Below are 27,969 nucleotides of genomic sequence, written 5' to 3' on the forward strand. Positions count from 1 at the left end.
TCCTGGTGGTAGAGCAAAGGGTAAAGTACATTTCACCGAGTAAAATACTTAAAGCTCAGAAATCTTAAGCAAGTTTCTGTATCTCCACTTCAAGGATGGGAAATGTAGCAATACATAGTTCAAGCCTGCAAGTGTTTAGCAGAGTTGGGATGAGAGTCCAGTTCTCCTCATCCATCTCCTCTCCTTTCATCTGTTTTTAAAGCTCTATCCCTGACCCCTTTTCTACCTCAGGCAGTTTTAAGACAATTCCTTTCTCCAGCACAGAGATGCTGCACTCTGTGAATATCAACCATGCCTTCAGCTCTTCAGGTTTCATGCAGCCCAGGCTGTCTGTGTGCTTCTCTACTATGCTGGACCTCTAGAATTGCTTTCTCTCTGTGCTTTGATAAATTACAGAGCTGGGAGCTTGAACACTTGCTTTCCTTCTCTTTGGTGTTTTCAGATTGGTAAACATGATGAAGCTTGGATGATTCTCAAACAAGTCCATGACACCAACATGAGGGCCAAGGGCGAGCCAGAGAGGGTGTTTACGGTGAGTTGAGCAAAGGCATTGCTTAAGAAAAGCTGGACATACTCCTTAGTGCAGCACAGCATGACTTTATTTCTCCTCGGGACTCTTTCAATGTAATCCCTCCCCCAGATAAAGGACTGTGAGAAACATTTTGTGGGCTTAAACTTAGATGCCAGTCTGTTTTTCCAAGAATTAGTCAAGTCTGTCAATTGCAGAAAGTACTCTTCATTCCTGATGTTACTCTACATCCTTTAGACCAGTGATTTCTCAATTATGCACGTGTTTAATTAGCTTGCTCTAAGAGACTAAAACAAAATAGGAGACATATTAGCCATGTGGGAGACCTGAGTCACTCCTTTCTCCATTCTGGCTTCTAATCAAAGTCTGATTAAACTTCACGTACTTTCTAATGAGCTTTCCAAACTCCACCTGCCTCATATCCAGTCTTCAATCTCTCCACGGGAAAGTGGGATGAGTGGCTATTACTCATTGGCCTGCTGCTTGTTGTGAAAAAGGTCACACCAGCAGAGTCGTTAACAGTAAAATCAGAGGAAAGGTTTATGCTGGGGTTAGCTGCAAATTACTATAATTCAGTGTTAAAATCCTGGTGAGCCAGCCAGGGAAGAACTCTTGATTTATTCTTTTAAAGATGAGAGCACACATGCTTTTAAAGGATGGAAAAAAAGGAGATACACTTGAGGGTGAAACATGTATTTTTGATCAAGAAGGAAAGCAACACTCCGTGTTCAGAAGGGTTGTCAGGAGACTGTGCCCCTTGGGAGTGATCCTTCAAGGAAAATAAAATTTCATATCTGAGCATGACAACTGCATGCAGGTTCATGTAGGATCTTAATGAGCATGTGTTATTTTTAGGCTACCAACCATTTGAGTAATGCCAGCCCTGATAGCAAAGGTGAGAAGTGGTTTTCTTCAAATCCACCACCGGCTTTGCTGTAACGCTGAGCTGGGAAATGAAGCTCAAATATAAATATATATAAATATATATATATATATCTCACAAAGTAGGGCACTATGAGAGTCTGAGCTGAGTAGGAGAATGAAGGAGCTGCTGTACAGCCCCCATTAGTGCTGGTTACTCCGTGCCACAGAGCCATGACTGCAGTGGAGGAGCTGAGCTCGGTGTCGCACCTCGAGGCTGAGCCGAGATGTACTGACACCCGCTGGCACAGGAGGCTGATCACTGCTCCTGGTGTGGCACAAACTGTCAGGGTTTGTGCTTTTCTGACAGGCCAGAAGCTGTCAGTTTGTGGTGAGTCAGCCTGTACGGGACAGCTCCCAGATCTGACATTTAATCGGTGCCAGGAAGAGGAATGTGGAGACTCCAGCGCTGAGCCAAGGCACTCGTTCACACTCAGAATTTATTCAGCAGATTTTCGCCTCCTCCGTGTGTTTACAAACAGTTCTGTTTGCCTTGAATATGTCCTTCAATTAAATTTACTAAGCAAATATTTACTGGGATCCATTTGTAAGTTTTACTGAGCAGTCCAGTTCAGGTATTCAGCAGTGAAAATTCAGATTCTTTTGGTGAAGCAAACTGGCTGCATTGTGTGGGCTCACTTGATGGCAGGATACATTTTCAGCTGCAAAGATTCCCATCTACACATTCATTTGTCATAGAAGTTCTGTCAGTGGTATTTAAAAGATGTTGAATGACAAATGTTCCTGCTAGTTGTCTCAGAAGAATGAAATCCTGAGGACACAGTCTGGGTACAAGTGGCTGATCTTGGAGATAATTTTTTACTATACTTTCTGAGTCCTGATTTGTAGTGGGAATCTGAAGATAGAGAAATAAGGTAGTATACAGGAACATTAGCCAGCAAATGTAAGATTGAAGCGGACATGATGTACTTAAAATATTTCATGGAAGAAGAGAGAGAGAGAGGATGAAGGGATAGATGAAAAGAAGGAAGCAAGGCTTATTTCTGTTAATAGTCTCTTGCTGTAATTAAATCAATGAGCTCAATTGGTAATGCTAACTTTCAAGGAAAAAATAATATGGGTTATTAGGTAGAAACATTGCCCAGAAAACAGTGGAATTTAAATCCACCCAAGATCAATTCTAGAGACTGCAGTCCAATTTTTTTCCTCTTTTTTTTTTTTTCCCTCCAGGTTTCCTATATCAAAACTCCAAAGCAAGTAGATGAATTTATTGAAATCCAGAGCTCAACGGGGACCTGGTACCAGCGATGGCTGGTCAGAATCACAACTACTTTAAAACAGGTAAAGAGAAGAAAAAAAACTTCACACAGTGCTCCAGTGCCTCCTTGCTTCAGGTCATTGTATCTTGAAACCCTGACTCCCATCTCAGAAAATGTTCTGGTTTTTGCAAAGAGCTCTAATCTGAGTGCCATGCTGCCAGCCAGGCCCCAAAATGCCCCTGTGAGCATCACTGCCATCCAGCAGTGCAGAGCTCCCAGGAGCAGCCACAGCCCCAAGCACTTGGCTCTCCTCCTGAGCAGATAAATATTGATTTTCTCTCCCCAAGCCTTAAGTGGAATTACCACCTGCAGTGGAGGCAGAAAGTGCTTGCTCTTTGTTCCTGCTGAGACCAAGTTTCTAAGAATATTGTATTGTCTCCTGGGTTAGTTTAACCTTTCACACCTGCTATACTGCTCACCTAATGCCCATGTAGGACTGTGGAAGCCTTGTAAAACTTCTAGTCTTGAAGGATGAGCTGAAAAGAAAGGAAAGTTCTTCTTAATAGCAATGCAGGTGCTACACTATCACTATACTTATGTGTCAAGATAAGAGGTTGAGGAGTTGCATCCCCTCATGTTCTTGATAGCATTTTCTGCAATGAGTCAAGAGCAGATCTTGGTTTGCCTCCTGCTTGGCTTCATCCCTACCTGATTTCATCTTATACCTCCTAAAGTGCCAGCTGTGTTTGGGCTTTTGCTCTTCAGAGAGCTTTTGATCTCAGTTTGAAAGCACTCCTGACACCATACATATATTTGAAAAGATAAAGTTGTCAGAGGGTCTGAGAACAATCTCATATCCACATTTGGTGATATAACCTAAGAGAGACACTGCCTCATACCCAGCCCTGATCATGCACTCCAGCTCATTACAGAGGGCTCAGATCAAGTACTCTGGCACTGAGCTGAATAAGTGATTTTTGTGAGCCACTTACTCAATAAATATAATTTTGAAAAAACACTGAATATAAGCCACACATCTGACCTTCCTCTAATGAACCCATTTTTCTGACATGAAGTTTATGATGCACTCAGAAATTAAGCTGTCAAGTGTCTGCTGGAGTGTCCTGGCAGCTAATTCCTTCTTGTGGATTTGTAGGTCTGGGACAATGTGCTATATTGTTTAACAGCCCAGTACAGGATGAACACACTGATGCTGGCTGTGGTTTGGTTTACAATGGCCTTAAGGTAAGGAAGATACTTCTTTATATTTTTCAGGAAACTAAAGCATTATTCAGAGTCTGAATAGTTATTTACACATGTAAATAAACTATTACAAAATTAATCCTGGTCTTATTTTAAAGAGTCTTTGTGAACTAAGCCTTGCTCTCCTACAAATATTGATCAATCTGACTGCTTTATATGAAGTACAAGGTGCTTTGAACAAATCAGGACTTGAGAAGTGGTTGGTAGCACAGTAATAGATTGACTTTCTCACCTTTAGATCTTTTATTTGATCTTGTCCACACACACAAAAAAAGACACAACCCTACCAGACTCTCAGCTGTTCCTTAGTCTAGATCAAAACCACTCAGGGGAGTCTAAATCTAAACTACCTGTAAATTTTGTTTAACTCTCACTTGAATTGCACACTTACAGAAATCAGCCCAATTTGTTTATTCTCTGCTAATTTAATGGGTAACACAGTTTGCACATTTCTGTATTCCCCAGCCAAGGGGAACTGAAATGATTGTCCTGCTTCAAGTGAAGGAGAATGGACCAACATTCTTCTGAGATCAGCAGGGTGCTTAGAGCACAAAAACACTTTGCTCAGTCCTGTGTCGGAACTGAGCAAGGATTTGTGTCAGACATGCATCACATTCGGAGTTTAACAAGTTTACAAGCTGTGAAGTGGGTCTTTGGAAGAATCTTGTGTCCTGATGTGTCTCCCAACCCTGCTGCAGTTACTATGGCCTTATTGTCTGGTTCCCTGACATGATCCGCTATTTCCAAGACGAGGCATATGAATCCCGGGTGAAGATCTTTGATGAGGAAGAAGTGTCCCATTTCACCTTTAATTTCACCCTGGAAAACCAGATCCATAGAAATGGAGAATACAGGAATGACAAGTAAGTGAACAGAATTTGCTTAGATGTTTTCAAACTGAAATAAATTTCTAGAAAGCTCTTTCTTTTCCATTTTCCATCAACTTGAACTTCTCCGTTTTTCTTTTGGTCCCTCTAAATCTCTCAAGTCCCAGAGGCAGTTTTTGAGAGACAAAATTTAATTTTAATCCTTTTTTTCCACCTACTTTGCCTCTGTCACTGGCTTCTGCAGAACCCAGGGGATGCCTGTGGGTCGTCCTGCTTCCAGCAGCCCTGTGCTGGGATCAGGGCAGCAAGTGCCCACCTGGCCGTGCTGGGCAGCCCTGCATGCAGAGGTGACTTCTTTTTCTTTAGCCCACACTGACATCTACTGGGCTTGGGCAGCCACTGGTAATGAACTTGCTGCTGTAGTTCCAAAATAAAAAGCTGTTTCTTCCATTGCTTTCCTTCCCTTTTTCCTCCTATTTGGGCTGGCTGGCCTTGTTTTTTCTTCTGCATCCAGCCTGGACCCCAACCACTCTATGTTCCACAGCAGTGTAAATCCTGGTCATTCCATTACTACTATTCAAAATCCCAATAAAATCCCAATAAAAAGGAAATCCCAATAAAAAGGAAAAATATCCCTCTGTAATTTCTGTGATTTCATTGCCCCAGGCAGACCTAACAGGATGCTGCTCCAGCTGCCTTGCTGGAAGGAGCTCCTCCCCATGTTCAATGTTACACAAAACACTCATTGTTTTAATCTTCACAGCTGAAACCACATCCCATTGTTCAGCCAGGTTGTTCCAATCCCCTCAGAAACCATTTTCTTGCTATATATTTTATATATTTGGCGAGGGACCCCAACATGTGTCCTCATGTCCTTCCATACACCTTCCCTGCAACAAGGAGCTGAGCTTGATGATGCAAACCTAGCCCCACAATTCCTGTTCCCCAAAAGAAAGTGGTTAGAAGTGTATGTTGGTCAAATTTAGGAATTGGGGACATTTTTCTTATGCCTACAGGAGGTGCGGAATTTTCACTAACCTCATTGAGAATTAAGGATACTCAGCACCTGGCTGGATGAAGACATAAAACTGTGATGTAAATCACTATTCTCCCACCTTGGCCCTCTCCATTTCAAATACTCAAAACCTCATCAAGCTAAATTGCAGTAATGCCCAGAAATTAACTCAGAACGGTTTACGGCTGTGTTTGCTCTGCAGCCCTTGGCTGTGAGCTAAAACTCCATGGATCACCAGGACATTGCTCTGTGAGTCTTCTAAAGTTGGATGTTAAGAAAGCAAACTGCAGGAGGGAAAATGGGTTTGAACAGCCTTTAGGAGTAAATACATTACAAGTAAATACATCACTGAGAAAATGCAGAACAGCTTAAGTTTTGCTGTAACCTGTGAGACCCTCTACATGGAGCAAAACACTTGAATAATCTTCTCATGGTATTTTGTGCATTAATAATTTCTGTTATTAGGCTCAGTCAAGAAGCCCTGCAGTGCTCATTTAAAGGTGTAAACAACCATCATGTTACGCTGTGTTAAAAGTGCTCAACTCAATTAAGCTGCAGAGTATATGTTAGAAGGCTTTTTTTCATCTGGTGACAGTCATGGCCTCTTTAACTGGAGCAATAATGCTTGTTCTTAATAGCTCTTTACAGCCTCTAAACATGTCTGTGCATTACCTAATACATCTTCTCAGTGTTCCTGCAAAACCTCACAGGTAAATCAATATTGTGTCATCCTTCAGGCAGCCAGGTCAGACATGTCACACTTCCCATCAGAGGAGAAATCAATCACCTGACACAGTTTATTATTTTTAGTGAAATCTGTTTTCATTACATGGTAAGTAATAAACCTCAAACAGAGATGGTTACAAGCAGAACTCAGATTATCTCCCCATTCTCTCCAGAATCCCTGCTGCATTTTCACTTTAAAAATCACTTTGAGTTTAAACAACTGTCAGAAACCTTTCACCAAATGGCTCAACTGGCTCTTGATAATGTCTGGTTTTATTTATGATGGAGGAAGGGGGAGACTAAGGAAGGCAGCAAGGTCAGCTCATGAAGGAAATACCTTGCATTGAGTGAAATTCTGTCATTTTCAGACAGATTAGGACTGAACACGAGAGGATTTGTGTCCCCTCAGCTTTAGAAGTGCATTTTCTCAGATGTGATTATTTTGAGGAATAGAAAAACTGCACAAATCCTAAAAGATCCATGTCTCTTCTCAAAAAAATACTCTTCAGACCCTTCCCTCCTAGTAAAACACGGAAGGACCTGGAGTGAGTTATATATTCAAGCAACATCTTTTCTGTAAATGACACTAGAAATTAGAATTAGTGCTCTGTCTCATGAAACAGCCACTGCACACTATACAGTGTAGAAAATATCTTAAAGCACAGAGTGAAGTTCTGTTTCCTGCCCCACAGATTTATTGGCATGAAATTCAAGGAAGTGAGATTTGAGGATTCATTATTTGAGGATTGCTACTTTGAAGATGTGAGATCCAGTGAGACCTTCTTTGAAAACTGCACCATCATCTCGACTGTCTTTTATAACACCGGTAATGGGATTCCTGCTGTGGTGTCATCTCTGTAACTAGGAACTTTTTCTTTATCAGAAAACTATTTTATTAGAACTATTTTATCTGCTTTCTGGGAGAAAGGATGGTAGGGATCTGTGTGTTTGAGTGTGTGCAGGATAATGAGAGTGATGCTGGAGGAAAAGAGTGTGATGCATTTGGAAGGTGACCTCAGGTGGCTCCATCAGAGATTTTGATCCCATGGCTTCTGGTGTCTCTGGGTGCTGTATGGGAAATGCAAAATTCTGTGCTCAGGCAGGTTAAAGTGATGGCAAAATTCTCAGCCCTTTACAGCTCTACTCAGTAAAACTGGCTTAAAATATAATTTCAAGCCACCAGCAGTTGAAGATCATCATCAGTAAAATAAGTCACTAATTTATATCAAAAGTCACTAATAAAATTCACTTTAAAAAGTCACTAATTTATACAAAAAAAAAGCTCTTAACTTCTACTCTAATAAAGAACAAATGGTAATGCTATGAGAACCAAAGCCTGCATTGCCCTGTCCTTGTGGCATGGGGATGCTGGTTCAGGTGACTCCAAAAATAAAAGGAGTGTAAGAGCTTGCATCTGCCAGGAGCCAAAGACTCAGCTAGAGTTTGCCACTCTAATAAATTTTCACTGAAATAAATGCTCCCTGGCCATTTCCATTGGATGAGAAACTTCTCTGGGGTCTTTGGTTTGGTCCTTGCTGTTGTATGGGAGTTCAGCCAAGCAGGGTCAAGCCTTTGCCTCTTTCCCTCACAGATCTCTACGAGCACAAATTCATCAACTGCAGGCTCATCAACAGCACCTTCATGAAGGAGAAGGAAGGCTGCCACATCGACTTTGAGGAGGACAATGATTTCCTGATCTACCTGGTCAGCTTCCTGGGCAGCCTGTCTGTGCTGCCAGGCAACATCATCTCTGCTCTGCTCATGGACAAAATCGGGAGGATAAAGATGATTGGTGAGTGGGGATGGTGGTGATGGGGAAGGACAGGGTGGAGCTCAGCCCTGCTCAGTGTGTCTGCACACTGGCATGGCTCTGCTGGGAATGAGCCATCCCCAAAACAAAAGGAGCAGAAGGATAAAGACTAGAGGGTCAGGCAGGTGATCCAGGGCAGTAAGTGACCAACTCCCTGCCTCCTCACCCTGCTTTTCTGTGTGTCTGTAACATTTTTTTTTAATTTATTTTGCCTTTTGTGTCAAATCCTGCATGTTTTTGCAGTGTTCAGCAAATCAGGGTCAGAGCTAAAAAAGTAGCTCTTGGTCCTGTTGAGTTGCTGCTGAAGTCCAAAGCCTCTGTATAAATAAATGAACATGTTGCTTGTAGCAATGAATATTCACAAAGGTTATTTGATGTGGCAGTTTGACAGCCTAGGAGTTTCCTCTTTTGTTTTTTTATCTGATTTTCAAATGATTGCACAAGCAGCTTCAGAGACCATATGGTAAATTAACTGACCATGTCACAGCCAAGAAAGGAGCCCACTTTAGCATCATGAAAATAAGTTATCAAGTTATCACCTTATCAGCTTCATGAATACTTTGGGAATTGTTGGTGCTGCAGCCTCCAGGGTTCAGAGCTTGCTCTCATCCCATGATATGGGAATCATGCCCTGAGGGACAGCCACAGGAAGGTGATAAAATCAGGGATGTGGCTCAGGGGTAAGGGATGGATCACTCTCTTGAGCTCTTCTCTCTCCTCTGAGAACAGAGAGAAGGTTTAGCTCAGCCTCACCTTCAGACAGGTTAAATTAGAGCAAGATGAGTGTCTCAGGAATTTACACTGAGGGAAAATGAGCATTCATGTGGTGAATTTGAAAAAGGCACAAACAAACCAGAGGGTCTGTGAGAAATAAACTAGAGAAAGCTGAATGAGAATCAGATTGTCCATCCTGCAAACATGTCAGTGTTTCAGCATTTTTATCTGGAATTGAGATGACAGCTGGAGCCCTAAATGCTTATTTCTCCTGCAAAAAGAAGAGAACGGGACAAAAATTAGTAATGACATGCTGAAATGCTTCACTATGAAATTTCCAATTGAAAGAGCCTTCTGGCATCCCACCTGTATCACTCTGAGGAACATATTATTTCTGGTCAGCCTAACAGGAAAACTGAATTTCTCCTTTGTGTTATGTGCCTTGCTGGGGTTTCAATTCATTTTTATCACGTCCTGCCAAACTTTATCTTGTACAAAACAGCAGATCTCTTGGTGCCCTCACCAGTGCTGGGCTGGGCTTTTGCAGCAGGGGGAATATCCACACCACACTGTGGGGATGTGGTCTGGCCTTGTACCATGGAGGAGAAGTGGAAAAAGAGTCCTGCACAGCAGCTTTTCATAGGCAGGCCACTGCATGATGCAACAAAATGTCCAAATTAGTTAAACTTCAGCATCCAAATAATTTTGGATGGCACTAAATTGACTCCAAAAACACCAAACAACAGAGAAAATTGTTTGCTTTCCTGGTAATAAATGGAGATTTTTCAGCGATAACAGAACATTCTGGTGAAAAATAGTTTAATTTTTCCCAAATTTCATCTTTCAGTTGAAAATTCCCAATGGGGTAGAAAGCAGTGATGTAGCTATTAATATTTCTGAATCTGAACTGTGCCTAACTGAGCATGAATGCTCTCACTTTCTCCCTCGGTGATGTTCATAAAATTATGGCTCCTGTGCAAATGTGCCATGAAATCTAATGATGTTCTTATAATTAAAAGAGACCTCAAGTGCTTCATACAAGTGACTGTAAATTATCCTAATTGGGACTAGAAATGTGTCAAGTGATACGATATGAAATGCACAAGCTTATCACTTGAAACTCAAGTTGAAAAACCTTCACAATGATGCTTGCTCCTCATTGACTTTCATGTTTACTTGCCTCTTCTCTTCCTGGGTCCGTCTGGAAGTCTGAGATGCTGGAAGCCTGCCTGGAAAAGCCTGTCTTCACAGTCTTTGTAGAGCAGAACTATCAGCGAGATCAGGTGGACATTGAGAACGTTTCCAGGCTGGCTTCCAGCATCAGAGAATGGCAGATAGGTGGCATCAAGGTGTTTTTGGATCCTCACAGATTTAATACTTATTGGGATGAAATGCCATCACTTGAAAGCCATCTTTAATAAATGTATTTGCTCAGCTGTTGTCGCTATAGGACACGAAACAACACGAGCGCACACACTGCTGCTCTCAAGGTGAAGAAAAGGGAAGTTTATTTTCTGACTTTAACATTTATAGTTTTCTAAAAGTGACAGTGGATTGGAGGGTGAAAGTGTCACCTCTCCAATGACACTGGACAAACCAACAGTCTATCAAATTTGAAGAGAATAAAAGAATGCAAAACAATAAGCTATTTACAGAAAGCGTGCGAGAAAGTTTGCTACAAGAACGCAGACATCAGAAGGCTTAGAAAATCTTAAAAACTCAGGCTGATTTCCACAAGCTGTGGACAGGGGAAGAGCACAACCAGGTAACAAGCTGTGGCAGTGTTTTTCTGTTGGTTTCCCCCCCTGCAGGCGGCTCGATGCTGATCTCAGCCGTGTGCTGCTTCTTCCTGTTCTTCGGGAACAGCGAGTCGGCGATGATCGGCTGGCAGTGCCTCTTCTGCGGGGCCAGCATCGCCGCCTGGAACGCCCTGGATGTCATCACCGTGGAGCTCTACCCCACCGACAAAAGGTGCTCAGAACATGTCTCCCTTAATCCCCACCCTCTGCCTAGTCCTCTTGGTTCCCAGCAAAAAAAAGCTGCCCTAGAGACACGCAGGTGGGGGAGCTGTATATTTTTATTTATTTCACTTTCACCAGTCCGTCAGGGCTGTGTAATGCTGGCTCAGAACAGACATTTGCAAGCATAATTCTGCATGCGTGGCAGGTTGAACACAGGGATCATGTGGACATATGGAAATTATGGGCTGATAATTCAAAGAATCATAGAACCATGATATCACAGAATGGTTTGAGTTGGAAGGGACCTTAAAGATCAACTAGTTCTAAAGCTCCAAATGAAAGAATCACTCTGTCATTTCCATGGATGTGCATGGAAATTTGGCCTCTCACACTGCATCCCCATCCTCTTGTCATGACTCATCACTGGGGCAGCCCTCCCACCCAAAACCTGGAGAAAGCCATGTACACAGAGTGATTAGGGACCTGGGGAAGCGCAGGAGACTTCGGGACAATGTCCTGCAGATTAAGTCTTTCCTTACATCATTATAAGATCCTTTTTGCCTTTTTCAGACTCTTGGGGCAAGTCAGAAATGAAGGAGAGAGATTGTACATTAAAAGTAGTGGGATTTTAGCTGCTGAGTGAAACAGAATTTAGAGGAGAGCTGTGGTTGCTTCTCTGGTGACAATCCAGTCCAGGCAGCCCTTGGAAGGGCTTTGAGGAGATCTAGAGCAGATTTTGTCCTGCTGTCTTTAGGGAGGGCAGAGGCTGACAGAATGGGCCACTCAAGGCCCCGAGAGTGGGTCACTCTAGGAAGAAGGTGAGATGAGAAGAAATGGGTGCACACAGACATTCTCCTCATTCACACAGACACAAAAACCAGCTGCATCTATTTATCTACTTATTTATTCCACCCAGTTTTACTTGCTGCAAGCGTAGCCTGGGCAACATAGGAGCATTCACAAAATTACCTATCCAAAACCTTGTGTAGCTGTGCCAGAACCTGCCTCCCAACCATTGCTTTCTGCTTTTCCTCCCCACAGGGCAACAGCCTTTGGCATCCTCAATGGGCTTTGCAAGTTTGGTGCCATCCTGGGGAACTCCATCTTCTCCTCCTTCGTAGGGATAACCAAGGTGGTTCCCATCCTTCTGGCCTCCTCCGCTCTGGTTGGGGGTGGCCTGCTGGCTCTGCGCCTGCCAGAGACTCGAGAACAGGTCCTGATGTGAGCAACAGAGGCCGTGGGGGCTTGTGGGGGGTGGGGGCAGATGTAGAAGAAGAACACAAAACAACCATGTCTGGAAAACCCAAAACGTTCATCCTGCACTGTTCTGTCGGTACCTCAAAGCGAGACGGCAGAGGGGAAGAAGAACAAAGAACAACCCGCAGGGATTTCAACAAAACCATCGTTCCTGACCTTATTACAGCCACGACTGGTGCATGCAGCCCCCACACACCCCTTGCAGAGCTTGGGTTCCACCCTGCCTGTGCCCCTGTCCCTGTCCATCCCCCTGCAAGGACACCAGAGGCAGACAGCAGCTCTGTGCCCGCGTGGAGGACAGACAGGAGGACAGACCCGACCCTCCTGCCCTGCCCAGCTGGAGACCCTGCCCTGCCCAGCCATCCAGCTGTGCTCAGACACACAGAGCATCCAGGGAGGGCAGGTAACAAACCTGCTCGAGGTGAGCTCCAGCAATAGGGCTAACAGTTGCAGATGTGGCCACTGGCCCCAGCTGTCTTGTTTTTGGGATTACCACTCCACCTGCCTGGAAGAGTGAGAGTCCTGATTCATCGAGGATGTGAGGGTGGGTGCTCAGCTATCTCAGAAGACTCAGAGCTTCAAAGCCCTTTACGGTCTTCACTTGGGCACAGGGAATTACTAGACACTTTCTTGCTGTGGAAGAGAAATATCTAAATAATTATATATATATATATGTGTGTGTGTGTATTTACACCTACTTGCAAACTTACATACACCCATTGAAGTGATCAGCTATTAAAATTAGGACTTTTAATTTCTGCACCCTTAAGAGGATTTTAAGAGTGACACTAAAATCCCAGTAATTCAAGATTATCAGAAGTCATGATCAACTTAGTGACACTTTGCTCTTTACATCCAGATACCAAATATTTAAATGTATTATTGGCTGGGAATATATATTTATATAATGATTAAGAGGGTTTTTTCCTTACAGCTTTCACAGAGGAGAAATTGTTATGATATTGGAGCATTCCACAAACCAAATGTGTACATATTATCCAGTGTAAATAGGGGATTTTTGCCTAATACCTAGAGAATGGTAACTGTGAATTTACCAGCATTTTAGCCATATTATTTGAAGAATATGATGCTTGATTTTCTAATATACTTGGGTCTCATTGAAACACTGTAAGCACAGTTACTTAAAGCCATTTAACTTGTTACACAGGGAATGCACACAGCAAGCTTTCACTGTACAGAACATTAAATTCCCCATTAAGTGGCACAGTTTAGCTTGATATCCTGTGGAGAACATTTCTCAAATTCCTGTGCCCTTTTTATCATACCAGTTAAGTCCTGTTGCACCTAGAGGCAAAGTGAGTTGTGTATTTTAGGGTGTGTTTTCTTGGGAAACCAGAAGGAAAAACACCCTGTTCAATAACACACCAGTGCTCACAATGGATAACACTAATTACACCCTTTCAACAACTCAGCAACAGACCAGAATTGATCTGAAACCACCACATAGTGCAGCTCATTTGTCAAACCAGGATATTCTGTGACATAAAAAAGTTCTTTTGTACTTTTCCTGGTGATCTTCTCATTTACCTTTTCTTTGATCTCCTTTTATCGGTTTTTGTTTGGTTTTGGTTTTTTTGGTGACTTTTTTTTTTTTTTTTAAGAAAATCAAGCAAAGCTAGGCTGAGGTGCTGCAGGAGTGATGTCTCACACCCCTGCCTTTGGCTGCACAGGCACAGCCCTTTGCACTTAGGCACCAGGGCCAGCCCAGGCTGCACAGGGACACAGCTGAAGGACACAGCAGGGGTAGATCACAAGCAGCAAATCCTTGCCAATGAGGCAAAAGCCTCTAATGAGCATCACTTTTATCATTGTGTCAATCAGGGATAAACACTCATGGATCAGCTAGGCTACAATGGGCTGTTTGAGATTTTTGACCTTTATTCTGAGGTTTATGAAATTGATGAAATCACAAGCTGCTATAATAGCTGAGCTTATTATGCATCATTTCTTGATTTTATGGGTAGCTTAGGCTTTTTTTTATTGTTATGTATTTTATTTGTCTTCAAAACAGCAAGGTTCCTTCTCTAAGGTAGGAGTGAATGTAATTATGTCCTTTGGCAGCAGTTCACAGCTTCTGTTCAGAATTACAGACTAGAATGTGAGTTTTTTTCTCTAAGAATATCTGGTCCTTTTGCATGATGAGAAACAGTTTAAATATGTATTTTAACACAAAAGGTCACCATGACATTTAGGCTTCATCCACTTTGTTGGGCTGTGCTTGCCAATTACCACATTGCAAATGGACAGAGGGGGAGAAATTTTGTTTCATTTTCTGGACTATTCCTTTGTGCAGCTCTGAGGAGCTAGAAACTATTTGTCTAAATATTTATTTTGCATAGCATTCCTATTTACATGTCACCCAATACTCACAGCAAACCTGTTTGTGTCCTCCATTGACATTTTGCAGTGACATTAATGACATCATTTATTTTGCAAAACTTCCCTGTTAATTTCCAGAGAAGGAAGAAATTGAAATCATGAGGAGATAGAAATGGCAAGGTAATATTAGGAAATATTATCCAATATTAGAAACCTTTCTTCCTTACAAAATGGCTCTTTCACAGGCTGCTAAACTTCACCTCACAGACCAGCTGGGACAAGGTAAAGAGTAATGGGATCTCATTGTCAATGTCACCTGGAAATTCTTTGCACCCCTAAAATCCATGGGTGAGTCACTTAAGGACTAAGGGATATTGGATGTGTTGGGACAAGGCTCCTACCCCTGACTTGACCAGGGAGTTTGTGACCAACAGGAGAGAGCAAACACACAGCACAGCTGGCATGTGAGGGCCTGAGATAAAGGACAACAGAGAGCAGAGAAGGAAGGAAGGAAAAGCTGAGGAGAGCTCCCATACCCAGCTGAGGCACACCTAGGGTTGATCTGAATGGATTGCCATTATTCTCAGCTGAAAGGCAGAGGGAATAGGGGGACCCTGCCCAGGCCCTGTGCTGAGCTGGAGATGGCTTGTCCTGGACAGTCCTGCTTCTTCAGGGACACGGAGATCCAGGGCAGCAGCTCCAGCTCGGGCATTGCATTTGTGACGCCTGGTCTGGCATCTCCCACCCAACTCAGTGGGGACAGGCTTAGTCAATATTCCCAAAGTGTGTATTTGCTGTCCTTGCCATGGTGTAAATCAGTGTAGGTGTCACACTGCTGCTCTCCAGAGCAAAACAGCAGCTGGGTGCAGCCCCCTCTTCATTGGCTGGGGTTTGTTTTGGGCTCAGTTTCAAGCCTTGGCCACCTGCTAGGCTTAGCCTCAGTCACAGATCCTTGAGCTCAAGCAAGGGAAGATTTCTCCTCAGGCACCTCCTCTGATGGCTCAGCTTAGGTTTTGCTGTAAAATCAGCATTGCCCATGCTGTTCAAGGGCAAACACATCTCCTCCCTCAGTTCCCCTGCCCACATCTGCCCTGGTGACTGTCTCTGTCTGGGATACACTGGACCATCCACAGAGAAACCTGCTGACCACAGCTCCCCTGCTGGTCTCTGCACAGCACCATCTCCATGGATTTGTGAACTTCACTGCAACGGGGACACAGAGGAAGGACCAAGGCAGGGGACTTGCCTTAAATCCCAAAGATCTCCTCTAGAGGACAGCTGGATCTCCTCACACACGTGTGGCACAGCAGGACAGCCACTCAGCCAGGGACATTGTGGCATGGGGAAGGTGAATTTAGGGAACACAAACTGGCCTGCTGTGGCTTTGTGATTTCAGCTGTACAGCACTGAAGTGGGAGAGGTCCATTGCTGAATTTCTGAGCACACAAACACAGGCTTTTATAGGAACACCAAGCACTGTTGATACTATTGTTAAAGACCAGTGGTGTTACAATAAGAGTTTTGCCTCCTTGTGTTCCCTGTTGATTTAACAGGTTGTGGTATTGTGATTTATTTACTCCACTTGTGCAGGACAGCTCCTGTTGCTGCCTTTGGCTCTGCTACATCCTAGAGGTGGTGGCTGCAGCTTGTGCTGGGTGGGGTGAGCCCCTCCTTGCCCATATCAACATCACTCTTTGAAATTCCTTGAAATGCTATGGGACTGACAAATGGTGGTGCATTGGATCTTTTGGACTATGAGGAGGGTCAGTCTTGGAAAACCCACATGCACTGGCAGAAGTTCTGCACACTGGGAAGTGCTCAGGCATCCTGATGTCCTTCAGTGATGCTGGAGAGGCACTGAGGGATGTTCCCCGAGCCTGGGAGTGGCCCAGCCCCAAGGCTGCCTTCACACAAGGGCACAGAGCAGGACTGCATGGAGCTGAGCTCTCTGCAGATTCCAGGTCCCTTCCAGGTCCTGCTTTGAGACCTCCAACAGCAGAGTACACTCTGATGCTCTTAAGGAGTCCTTTTATATTCCCTGCTCATTTCCTTTGACTTTCCAAAGGAGTCACAAAACCTGAGAGGATATTTTTAGGTTTATGTAGATTTGAGCCCTATGTATTTTATTTTGCATTAAGTTTCTCCCTCAGTTTCTCACCCTTATATTATTAGCAAATGCTGCTTTTAGGAAGAATAAAGCCTGGGAACTGCGAAGGAAACAAAATGAAATTAATTTCTTTGCTGTATGTGATGCTAGTGCTGTATAAATGTACACACACTGCAAGTTCCACTGTAAATAACACCTGGTGTCGTGCTTTAATGGAAAGTTTCATTTAGATGTTCTGTCAACTCTGTGTGTGAAATAGCCAATTCCAGTCCCTTGGTTCCTTTTCTTCATTTTAAACCATCTTTTATTTTTTTATTTGATCTGTGTCTGGTCGTCACTGGAAATTGCAGCTGTTCCAATGGATTTGTTTTTGTTCTCTCTGTCACATTAAAAGGCTGGAAGAAAAAGAATGGCTCTTGTAGTGTTTGTGTTTAATGAACACTTTGAGCCTTTTCACGAGGGCTCTACTGGGTAACTTTGTACCCTGACACTGCCCGGGCTTTCTTTGATGTTTGCTACTTGTTCATCCTCCTCCTTTCATACAATCCCAACTCAATTAAGTCTGCCTTCTATCACAATCCTTTCATACCATGGATTACCAAACACAGGACACGAGAAAATCTTTACCCTGAGACATTTTCTGGTAGGAGGAAGTACAAAATATCTTCAAATGCTGTGCAAGACCAAAAAGCTAAACTCTGCTTTGTAACAGGAATGCCTCCCCAAAGAAGCAATGTTTTTGAGGCTTGGCACACCCTTTGACCACAGCACACTCCCTTCTCAGATGCATTTCTGGGGATGTGAGCTCTTTCTTTCTATTTGCAGCTCTTTGTATACATTTAACTGCCCAGGCCATGCTTTCAGAGCAATGATACAGACAGCAGCAACTGCACAGGAAAAGAGCCCATGGCACAAGCAGTGGAGGCTGGCTGCCAGACTGTGGGGCTTATGTAAGAGTTTCTTTATGTAAAACATTAAATGCAGTAATCTCACTTGTCCTAGGCCCACTGAAGGGTTTTGATTTGAGTCAGCTCTGGCTTGTTGTTGAGAAATTCAAGTGCTGAAAAGCTGTTGGGTAAATCATTGATTACACATCACATCCACTGCAACATGCTAAAGGTAATATTAAAATGAGAGATAAAGAGCCAGAGAGATTGGAAATGTAATAAAGAAACCCTGCAGGTATTTCCATCATCAGGGGACTAAACCAGCATTTTCCCAGCAGTCTGGGGTTGGTAAGGGCTGGTCTCAGGTGGGAATCAATAAGGGCTGGTCTCAGGTGGGAATCAATAAGGGCTGGTCTCAGGTGGGAACAGGTAAGGGCTGGTCTCAGGTGGGAACAGGTAAGGGCTGGTTTTAGGTGGGAATCAATAAGGGCTGGTCTCAGGTGGGAATCAGTAAGGGATGGTCTCTGGTGGGAACAGGTAAGGACTGGTCTCAGGTGGGAATCAGTAAGGGCTGGCACCAGGTGGGAATCAGTAAGGACTGGCACCAGGTGGGAATCAGTAAGGGCTGGTTTCAGGTGGGAATCAGTAAGGGCTGGCACCAGGTGGGAATCAGTAAGGGATGGTCTCAGGTGGGAATCAGTAAGGGCTGGTTTCAGGTGGGAACAGGTAAGGGCTGGTCTCAGGTGGGAATCAGTAAGGGCTGGTCTCAGGTGGGAACAGGTAAGGGCTGGTCTCAGGTGGGAGCTGCCAGCTGTGAATTTTGCAATGCTCCTGTCCAACTGCAGAGTGCAGAGCTGTGGAGTCAACCTTCCCTAAGCCCTTCTGTGTGTTCAGCCTGTAGGAAAACCTGCATCAGCAAACACCATCAGAAATCATTTTCTACAAAGTGAGTTCTTTAGATAAAGGTCAGAGATTTGCACTGAAAGCCTTGCAGGTGTTTTTGAGTCGTTCTTACTCCAGGCTAGTTGACATTCTGCATAAGGCTGAAGTCTCAGTAAGCAGAAAAATCCCATATTTGAATGTTCAGAGAGGGTTGCTGACAAAAACAGTGCAGAAAAACCCCTGACTAATTTTAAAGTAGGGCACAGGGAATTTAAAAGCAGAATTACATGACACATCTGCCTGAGATCACATAGGATGGACTGGTTGGTAAGAAAACCTTTGCAAATCTGTGTTCCTGCTTTTCCATATTGATGTTCCTGCCCTGACCATCATCATGTGGATCTCTGGCACAGATTCTCATTGCTAGTAATAAATGACCCAGATTCCCTGGATGTGCAAGTTCATCCAAGCTGTCACAGAAGGTTACCTGGTGGAGGAAGAAGGCTGGGGATGATGGCATTCCTAGCAGCCACAAAATTAATCCAGCAATAGTGATGCTTCTGAATTGTGAAGTGACTTCATATTAGAAATATGATTTGATTCAGGTTGTGGTAAGATGGCAAATCATTTTACCAGTGCTCCTGTATCTCACATCCTAATATGGGGACTTTAAAAATAGAGACCAAACTTGGCAATCTGAGTTCACATTTGTTGAGAAGACAAAGGACGGGCAAAACTTGGCCAGATCCTTGTGGATAGGAAATGGAGCCCTGTTTTTGCCAGCTTGGGGCAGAAATATCCAGAGACTGAGCACCCTGACAATGCACAAAGCATGGTCGGATTTTGGGGCTGATACTGAGTGAGTCTGTCCTTCTCAGACAAGTTTTTTGTGAGCAGGTGATTATAAACCAGAAAAAAAAAACTATCAAAATATTTTTTTCACCATTCTTAGTGAGCAAGGAGAATTAGCTGAAGAACTTTCAGCTACCATGGCCAATGCAAACAGTAAGGGGATTATGTACAATTTTTAACATTTTAAGTGTACAGAGTTACTATTGTACTAACCCACATTGTACTATTTGAAAATACTAAAAGTCAGATTTAAATTTATTGTTTGGCACTTATTTTTTCACCTACAAAAAGATGTGTGTATACATACATACATGCACATATATGCACACATATGCACTTATATGTAAAACTAAATTATTGCACTTGACCTTACTGAGGATGCCCGAGCTTTTTGGGGGATTGAAAGACCAGGAGATGGCAGCAGTTGCCCACGACATTGACTGGTCTCTGCTCACCAGGGACTGCTGGAGGCTGTGCCCAGGACCCCCATAAAACAGACATGGTGTTGCCATCAAATACAGCTCACAGGGCTCTGACCCTCAGCGAAATCAGGGAAAAGGAGGTAACCAAAAAAAAGCAGTGACTCAAAAGTTTAGGGAACAAACAGCTCTGACTAATGCCAAAGCTCTTTGGAATGCAAGTTGTGCAAAGCTGAAGCAAAGCAAATGTAATTATGGGGGAGAAAATAAGGATTTCTGCTTCAGTGGGCTAGTGCAATGGTTTTCAAGCTTTCTCAGCCTGCACATCCTGAGTGTTCTCAAGGGGAGATGTAGATTCACTGTAATAATGTGGAGAGACTGCAGGTAGAGGAGAAAAGCTGTGGACTGGGCAGTGCCTTCCCTGCAGGGCTGCAGCAGTGGAGCCTCCTGGGGCAGCCTGCTGAGATGCTGCAGGGATGGGCTTTGTACACAAGGTCTCCAGCCCAGCTAAACATGACAAGGTGTCACCAACACTGTCTCCAAAGTTCCTCCTTCTCCAGGAGGCAGAACCTTCTGCAGTTAAAATTTGGGCTATTAAAAGGAGAATTCTCAGCACAGAGTGGTTTGGTGAACCTTCTCCCATATCTCTGTATGAGGAATTTAAGGCAGGGAACAACACAGGTATTTCTAAGTGCTTTGCTTATCACCTCAAAACAACCTGAGGCCACAAACTCTTGATGCTTTCCCTACATGGATGACTCAGATCAGAATTCTGATCCTGCTGTGAATTAACCAACTAAAATCAACATTGCAGCTGTCCTGCCCACAGCCTCCAGAACCCACAGAGCCCAGCCTGAGGCTTGTGATCCTCTTAAGCAGGGCTTTACCCCAGCCTTGGGAGCTCACTCCCACCACTCCTGGATACAGCTGACGTCCACCATGGATTTTGTGCTGATGTTTTCTCTCTGAGAACCACAAGTTTAGAATTCCCTGCAAAGTTTTCCTTCGTTATAGAAAAAACAACAAAAAAAGAAGAGCTACTCATTAAATACAAACAGAGCTAACAGCAAGGAAGCCAAAGCCAGATCTCAAGTGGCTTCACTCCTTGCTTTTGTTACCCTGGCAAAGCAAAGGGACACTCCAGGGAGGATGTGACTTCCAGGGCTGCAGCCTGTCCAGCAGTGGAGAGCCATGGGCAGCACAGGAGCAGGATCCACTCCTGTCCTGGGGTTTCAGAAGAAGTTGGGAAGATTTCTCCAGAGGGAGCCCTTTCTTAGCCTTGAAATCGTCTGCTTCAGAATGGGAAAAGAATATTGTACTCAGCCCTTCAAAACACATCTTTGAATGATAAACTCAGCTCTTTCATCCTTTCTTATTTAGGACAAGAGCTTTGAAATCTTCCCAGGAACCCTGTTCCTTCCCTTAGACCCCTGAACAACAAACTGCTCTGAAGAAACCAGCCTCGTACTGAGCCCTTAGGCCTAGAAATATTTCAGAACAACTATTTACAGCCCTCTTTTGACCATATCCAAAGAGGCCACAGAGCTCTGAGCAGCCCTGGCTTGGCACAGCTGTGGGACCCTGCTAAGTTACTCTGTCCCCTTTTGCATCCCACCTGGAAGAGGACAGGAATTGTGTCACCTTTGTGTTGGTCTCTGGGACAGATCCTTTGCTCTGTGTGGGATGACCCCAACTTTAGGGGCTTGAGAGATCTTCTCAGGAAGATTTTCTGAGGTTTTGGGTTTGAGTGCCATTATTATCCCGTGTCCTTGCTGACATTTATCTCTGGTATTGCAGAATGCCCTTCGTCCAGGTCAGTTACAGCAGCCTTTTCTTGTACATGTTACACATTTACTCCCAAATAACCAGTTTCCCTGTCTCCTCAGGGCAAGGTTCAGTATAAAACTTGTGGGAAGAAAATCTCCTTAAAGAGAAAAAAAAAAGATGTAACCCAGGGTGAATGTCACATCAACCACAGAAGAGTTCAAGGCTGAAGTTAAGTGTATCCCTAAATCATGAACATGATTATTGCAACCTTCCAGTTGGGGGTGAAATATTGCCTTGATAGGCTTTAGAGACAGGATTTCATAAAGAAGAGGAAATCTAGATGGGAAAACTAAGCAGGGGAATGCTAAAATCCAGCCCAAAAAAATGCCCCAAATTCAAACCCTTTTCTGCCCATTATCTCACGTTAAACTCCCACTAGAGTAGGTTGTTTAAAGCCCCATGCAGCCCTCTCCCAGTACCACACTGGTCAGGGTGCAAAGGCTGAGGCCTCAGCCCAGATCTCTGCTGTGTGCGCAAGCCCCAGGCTCGTGGAGGTGTGGGTGGCAAGATCTCTGAATGAAAATTGGGGTGGTGGTGTGGCTCACTGGAGAGCTGACAGTTCCTTCTCACTTTAGGAGGAGAAGACTTTCTGAACTAGATCTCTGAAGTGTCTCACAGCACAGCAAAATCTGGGAAAATCGCCTTCTGTCTCCTTTTCTCTCTTGGTTTTCTTTTTTCTCTTCAGGTATGACTTCCCCAAGCACCCTCCCTTGCTTGATGCAGTTGGAATCTGGTGATATGATGCAAATGAAATGCTGATTTTTAAGCAAGATTATGTAAATTCAATATGTTCAGCCACTGTAGTCCTGGGAATTCCCTTATCAGCAACAGAATCATTGGGAATGAGTTCCCCAGTCTGTGAGATAATGGCAGGGATGAGTGAGGGCGGAGCTGATCACCTCAGCCAGGGCTTCCTCCTGCATGACAAGGAATGAGCACAAGGTGAAATGTTTGTCCCACAGAGAATTTCAGTGCAGTGACCCTGCTCTCAATTGGCCTCTTGAATAACTGCACAAGGCATTAAAGCCAGTGTGGAGGACAATCTCCATCTTTCTGTTTGCCACATAGGGATCCTGGTCTAGTTTGATGTCTGCCCTTGTGCTGACTGAGGAATAAAGCACTAAAATTTTCTGTCCTGAACTACTCAATGGTCATAGCCCTGAGCTATTAGTTCTTGTGTTCCCCTTTGACTCTGTAGCAAGAATGTGTTGTGTGACATTACATTTATGAGCAAAGTCCTTGGGTGGTGGCCTGATTAATTTGGTCTCAAAATGAGACATGGGGGATAATGCTGCCTGCTTATTTTATGTCCTTGCTACCTTCTTACTACCCATCTTTGCAAGCACAACTCACAAGTGACTACTTTGTTTTCCTCTGGGCATGATTTACCTTTATTTATTGACATTGTTGTTATTACTATTCATAAAAGAAATTATCAAGGTAACCTGCCTGGTGGACTTCCAAGCATTTGGTAATGACTTCTGCAAATCATGAAGAAAAATGTACCTTCAAAACTGAAGACATAAGCAAAAGCAGGACAAGGGGATGATGAGCTTTAAAGAATAGGTGTCCTTTCAAGCCAAAGATTAATTCCAGATTGAAATTATCAGACAGTAAATAACACACCTGAGTCTTCATCAATAAGAAGCAAATTTACCCTGTTGCAAATATACTAATCACTAGCCTAGCAACTCACATTATTAGCTGAGAATGATTATTCTCTCCAAGGAAAGTATAGACCTTCAAAGGAGATAACATCTTAAATCACAGCAAATTTTAATTTAAATTCAAAGTGTAGAATGCACACAATACCCCATCTCTCTCTTATCCATCCAGGATGGTGTCATTACAGTGTTTTAAAGACAGCCCCAATCATTGGACTAAATACCTGCAGCCTAACACTTTGCAATTTCATTTTCTCCTTGTCAGACAGTGTAATTGATATTTGTACTGGAGGTAACAAAACAGAAAATGTGAAGGTGATGGTAACTGTGCCATTACTGTCTCTTAAACTGCCTGAGAGGTGTGGAGGGCTGGGTGACAGTGAGGAATTGGTGCCTTTGTCACTGGGCACAAAACCATTCCCCTGGCCCAAGGCCGCAGCCAGTCCTGCTTGGACTGGGATGGGTGTGGGGTCACCTGTCACAGCACCTTGTTTGGAAGCCAAGTCCTGCAAAGAACCATGTTCATTGATTTCAGCAAGACCCCATCTTGCTGCAGAACAGGACTGGGGGTGGCAGAGTCAGCCCCTGGGAGGTGGCAGGAGATGGGGCTCTCCAGTGCATCTGCAGGGACAGATGGAGGGAGCTGAAATGTTCTCTGTTGACTTTGCTGCCTGACTTTCGTGATTCATGCAGTCTGGAGGACTGACAGCTCCCACATACAGTCACATCCAGAGATGTGACCAATTCTGTTCCCCGTGTTCCCAGCAAAGGACAGGGTAATGGGATCTGTTTCATGGGCTTTTTGCTGAGAGTGACTTCACCAGGTGAATTACAGCCATTTTTCTGCCTATGTGGGAGTTTGTTTTCTCCTCCAAATGCCTTGGGTTCAGTAAGAGCACTTCTTCTGTAGAACATAGCTCAGAAGTGTCAAACTATGATGAGGGCCAGGTAATTGCAAAACTTTTCTCTGAAGAAGGCTCACAGACTCCTGTCTTCCCAGGTGCCACAGCAACCTTTTCCTTGGCCATCACAGCTCTGAGGCTATGGAAATGCACAAATCTTCTCCACTGATTTCTAATTCTTTTCATGTTTTGCTTTCAAGATTGTGCAACACAAAGCACAGCAGAGCTGATAGGCTGGGGAGATGTAAATGCCCTGCAGAAGTGACCCTGAGACTGAAGCCTTTAAAAAACAGGACCTTTGGGTTGAAATTGCTCATCAGGTAAACAAAACAAAAGAAATCACCATCTCAACACCCTTCAAATGTGAATAATTTCTGGAGAGTATCTTCTGGGGTGATAGATAATTGTATCTGTGCTGCCTCCAAAGCAGCTCAAATCAGCCCAGTGACATTTGTCACAAGTGGAGGCAGTTATTAATAGGCTGCATACTTATAAAACTTCTTTACAATGCAAATTGCTTCTTACTGCCTTTATCCCAGCTTTAGAGATGTTTTATCCATGTATTCCTGACTTCTGACTCCTGAGTCAAATCTAAATATCCTTAAAGGAAAGAGGAGTCAAAGCCCAGTTGACTCCAAAGCTTTGGACAGCACCAGGAGTTCTGGAGATGTGTCCAGGGGGGATGTAGGACACTGGTCCAGCAGGAATTAAAGACTGTGATGCCTCCCTTACAAGTAAAAAGCCTACCAGAATAAATCCCAGAATACAGCCAATTTACTTGCTCACCACTGGAGCTGCTTGTACCCATCCACTTGGCAACACTGATTGAATAAGAAGTTTAATTTATTTGGATTTCAGAGATGCTTTGGCAAACACAGAGTGGGGATCACCCTGTCTCCTTTCCAGCATTACATGAAATGTGTATTTTTAGCGCTTGAGCTCAGAACTAATTTTTCAGGAATTTCACAGCTTAAGCCTCTCATTTTGGAAAATAATCAGTGAAACATTAGGAAAGGCTGAAGGTAATGGGGATGGGGCCAGCTGTGAGCCCTTGCTGCTCTTATCCTCAGTGTTAGGAAGAAAAACAGGAGCAAGCAAATACAATGCAACCTCCAAGGAGAATATGTAAATATAAATCATCATATAATAGTAGCAGTGACCCAGGGGCAAGCAGCTGCTGGAGAGGAGAGGCTTTCAAACTCTCAGATGAGATTTAAAATCAAAGTCCTGAGCTCTTCTTGTCAATAAGGGATTAATGAAATGAACAGACACAATGTGCATACTATGGGAAGATGTCAGAAAATTAAGTACTGAAATCCTGGCTGTATTTTTGTGTGACTGAGTTGCTCTAAGAACTGAATTCTTACTTCTTTGAAAATGTGTCCCCATACGGAAAAAATACCCTATATTTATACAAAGATGAACTTCGACTTACTGCAATGTGTATATTATATAAACAGATTCCAGTAGCTCCTGGGGTCAGATATGATTTAGAAATGCAGATTACTGTTATTATTAATAATTATGACCATGACCAGCTGGGGTTTATAACTCAGGACATACTAGCCACGGCAGTCTATTACTAATGTATGTGTCCTGATCATTATCTTATAAAACAGCCAATCAAAGTGCTATACTGTGTATAGGAAATCATCCCCTCTGCACTGCTAAGTGAGCTAAACACATAGGTACCATTAGTCCTCCATTATATACTCTTCCAAGTACAATTAAGTGCAGACAGGGTCTAAAACTGGGGCCTGTTGTTTTTCCCCTGTGCATCATGTAGGTGGAGTTGGTCTATTACACCCATTTCAGTTTTTGTTTTTTAAAAAAAGAAAAAAGCTAAATGGTCTCATTAAAACCTCATAGAGGAAATTTATTCATCCTACTGAAATATTTTTGGGCTCTTCCAAAACCAGTAATCAGCATCTGAAGACAGTCATCTGCCTTGCTAATGGACCACAGTTACATGTGTAATTGATTAATTAAGGAACAAAAATCACTGCTGAGACTAAGGGAGACATCCACAGCTTCAGCAGGCATCGAAGTGAAATAGCAGCTCCTCCTGGGCAAAGCAATGAGATTGTTTCAGGTATTTGTGCCCATTTTAAACTGCTCCATCTTCTCTGTACAGGTTGTTGTTTGGTATCCCAGACTTTTCTGTGGGGGTAAGAAACAGGGAAAACAAGAAACGCTCCAGCCCTCCTTTTCCAGCTGGCAGGAGGAGCAGAGTGTGGTTGGGTTTGAGCATGTGTGTGTTTATCCGTGCAGTCACTCATTGGCTTTGTGTGCATGAGCAATCACGTACGTGGAAAAAGGCAATGGAGGGAACTCAAACAAACCAGCTCTTTGGCAAGCTCTGGGTGAGCAGGGTGGCGTCTGCTGCTCTTCACAAGCTGTGTTGTCACGATTTCCCTCCTGTGGAGGTTGTGCCTCCTGTCTCACCACTCATCTCACCAGTTTGGAGCTCCACCGATGCTTTGCAGCAAAGCTCTTCACAGGGTCCTGGCTGAGGAGAGGTTTCACACACAGGCAGAGCCAAATATAAACATCTCAGCAGATATTTAGAACAAGGGAAAGGGTGCAGAGTCACCTCTGCTGAGCTCATGGTGAGTGTACTGCTAGGCAGAGGAGCTGTGCTCCACTGGAGCTCTTGCAAGGCATGAACCCCTTCAAGAGCAGGAAGAAGTGGGACCTGGGGGGTTCTGCCTGCAGACAGCACGGCTTGTGCTGAGGTCTTGCTTCTTCCAATGAACACCTGACCTGAGAGATTGTTTGCACTTTGAAAGAACTTCTGGATGCTTCTGGTGAGATCACTACCAGGGGCTGCATCTAAGAAAATAAAAGATAGGCTTGAATACTTCCCACCACTAAATCTATTGTTTTTCTGTGGCTCTCATTGCCTTAGTTTGATCCTCACAGAGCTCCAGGCAGATCCAAAGATCAGGCAGATTTTATAGTGGGTTAAAAAGAACCAAAGTGTTGAAATTTGACAAAAAGCCCTAAACCTATTTTTAGATAAGCATCTTGAGCCCTGTAATAGCTGAACCTTTGGCAATTCAGCCAGGCAGCCCAACCAAAGCCAGTTTTTAATAGTCAGAGACTGAGCTGTTCAGCTTGCTCTCTTCATCTGCCCATTAGACACCTCCCATTAGGCATTGCCACTCCAGTTGTGCACTGGTCAAACTCTTGGAGAGCAGATGGCTCAGACAGATTTTCTGTAGAGCAGAGTCAGGCAGGTTCAGTGCCCCTGTGCTCCTGAGGACATGGGTGCTGTAGGTACAGCTTTGGACTCCTTGCTCCCTGGCATAAATATTCTCATCACCAGCCCACTGCACACCCTCCAGGGGGCTGTTTCTGCTGGTGCTGATGTGCACATGCCCTGTTTGTGTTAGTGATGAGTTCTCTCAGTTGGTCATGAAAAGTCAGGAACATAACTGAGACACTGAATGGTTTCCACTCAAATCATTTTATTAGATGATGAATCTTCAAGTGTTGGGAATTGGAGGTAGGCAGCTGCAAGCAAACATCCCTAAGTTACCTTTCGGTTTTGTAACATGTGAATTTAGTTTTTAGGCAGCTAAAATGAAGTATATGGAAATTTTCTGGCTTTTATGGCAGCTGGGAGTGATTGCTAACCTCAAAATTTTAAAAGCAGCATTTCTGTGCATTTATTCCTCAGAGTTTATGTCACATTTGGAGAACAAAATGAACCTTCTCCTCTCAGCTTCCTTGAACTTTTGCTTGTGAGTGGCAAAGACCTGAAGCTGGGTACATTTCCTTAACTGCACCTTAAAGCATTTGCCTCTAACTGCTATAAACAGCTATAATGAACAGCCTTTTGGA

General features: G+C 43.7%; 1 protein-coding gene across 2 annotated transcripts in view; it reads left to right on the forward strand.

Moving 5' to 3' along the window:
- Window positions 1-17,100, forward strand: part of SV2B (synaptic vesicle glycoprotein 2B) — a 65,797-nt gene extending 48,697 nt beyond the window's left edge. For both annotated transcript variants that reach the window (XM_036389481.2, XM_036389482.2), the window contains exons 6-13: window positions 443-532; window positions 2,642-2,752; window positions 3,827-3,915; window positions 4,632-4,796; window positions 7,194-7,327; window positions 8,093-8,293; window positions 10,837-10,996; window positions 12,028-17,100. In XM_036389481.2, the coding sequence (XP_036245374.1) occupies window positions 443-532; window positions 2,642-2,752; window positions 3,827-3,915; window positions 4,632-4,796; window positions 7,194-7,327; window positions 8,093-8,293; window positions 10,837-10,996; window positions 12,028-12,211 (1,134 nt within the window). In that variant the 3' untranslated portion in view covers window positions 12,212-17,100. The remainder of the gene's footprint in view (window positions 1-442; window positions 533-2,641; window positions 2,753-3,826; window positions 3,916-4,631; window positions 4,797-7,193; window positions 7,328-8,092; window positions 8,294-10,836; window positions 10,997-12,027) is intronic.
- The last annotated feature ends 10,869 nt before the right edge of the window (window positions 17,101-27,969 follow it).

This window comes from Molothrus ater, chromosome 13, assembly GCF_012460135.2.
Source record: "Molothrus ater isolate BHLD 08-10-18 breed brown headed cowbird chromosome 13, BPBGC_Mater_1.1, whole genome shotgun sequence".
In the NCBI taxonomy this organism is placed as follows: Eukaryota; Metazoa; Chordata; class Aves; order Passeriformes; family Icteridae; genus Molothrus; species Molothrus ater.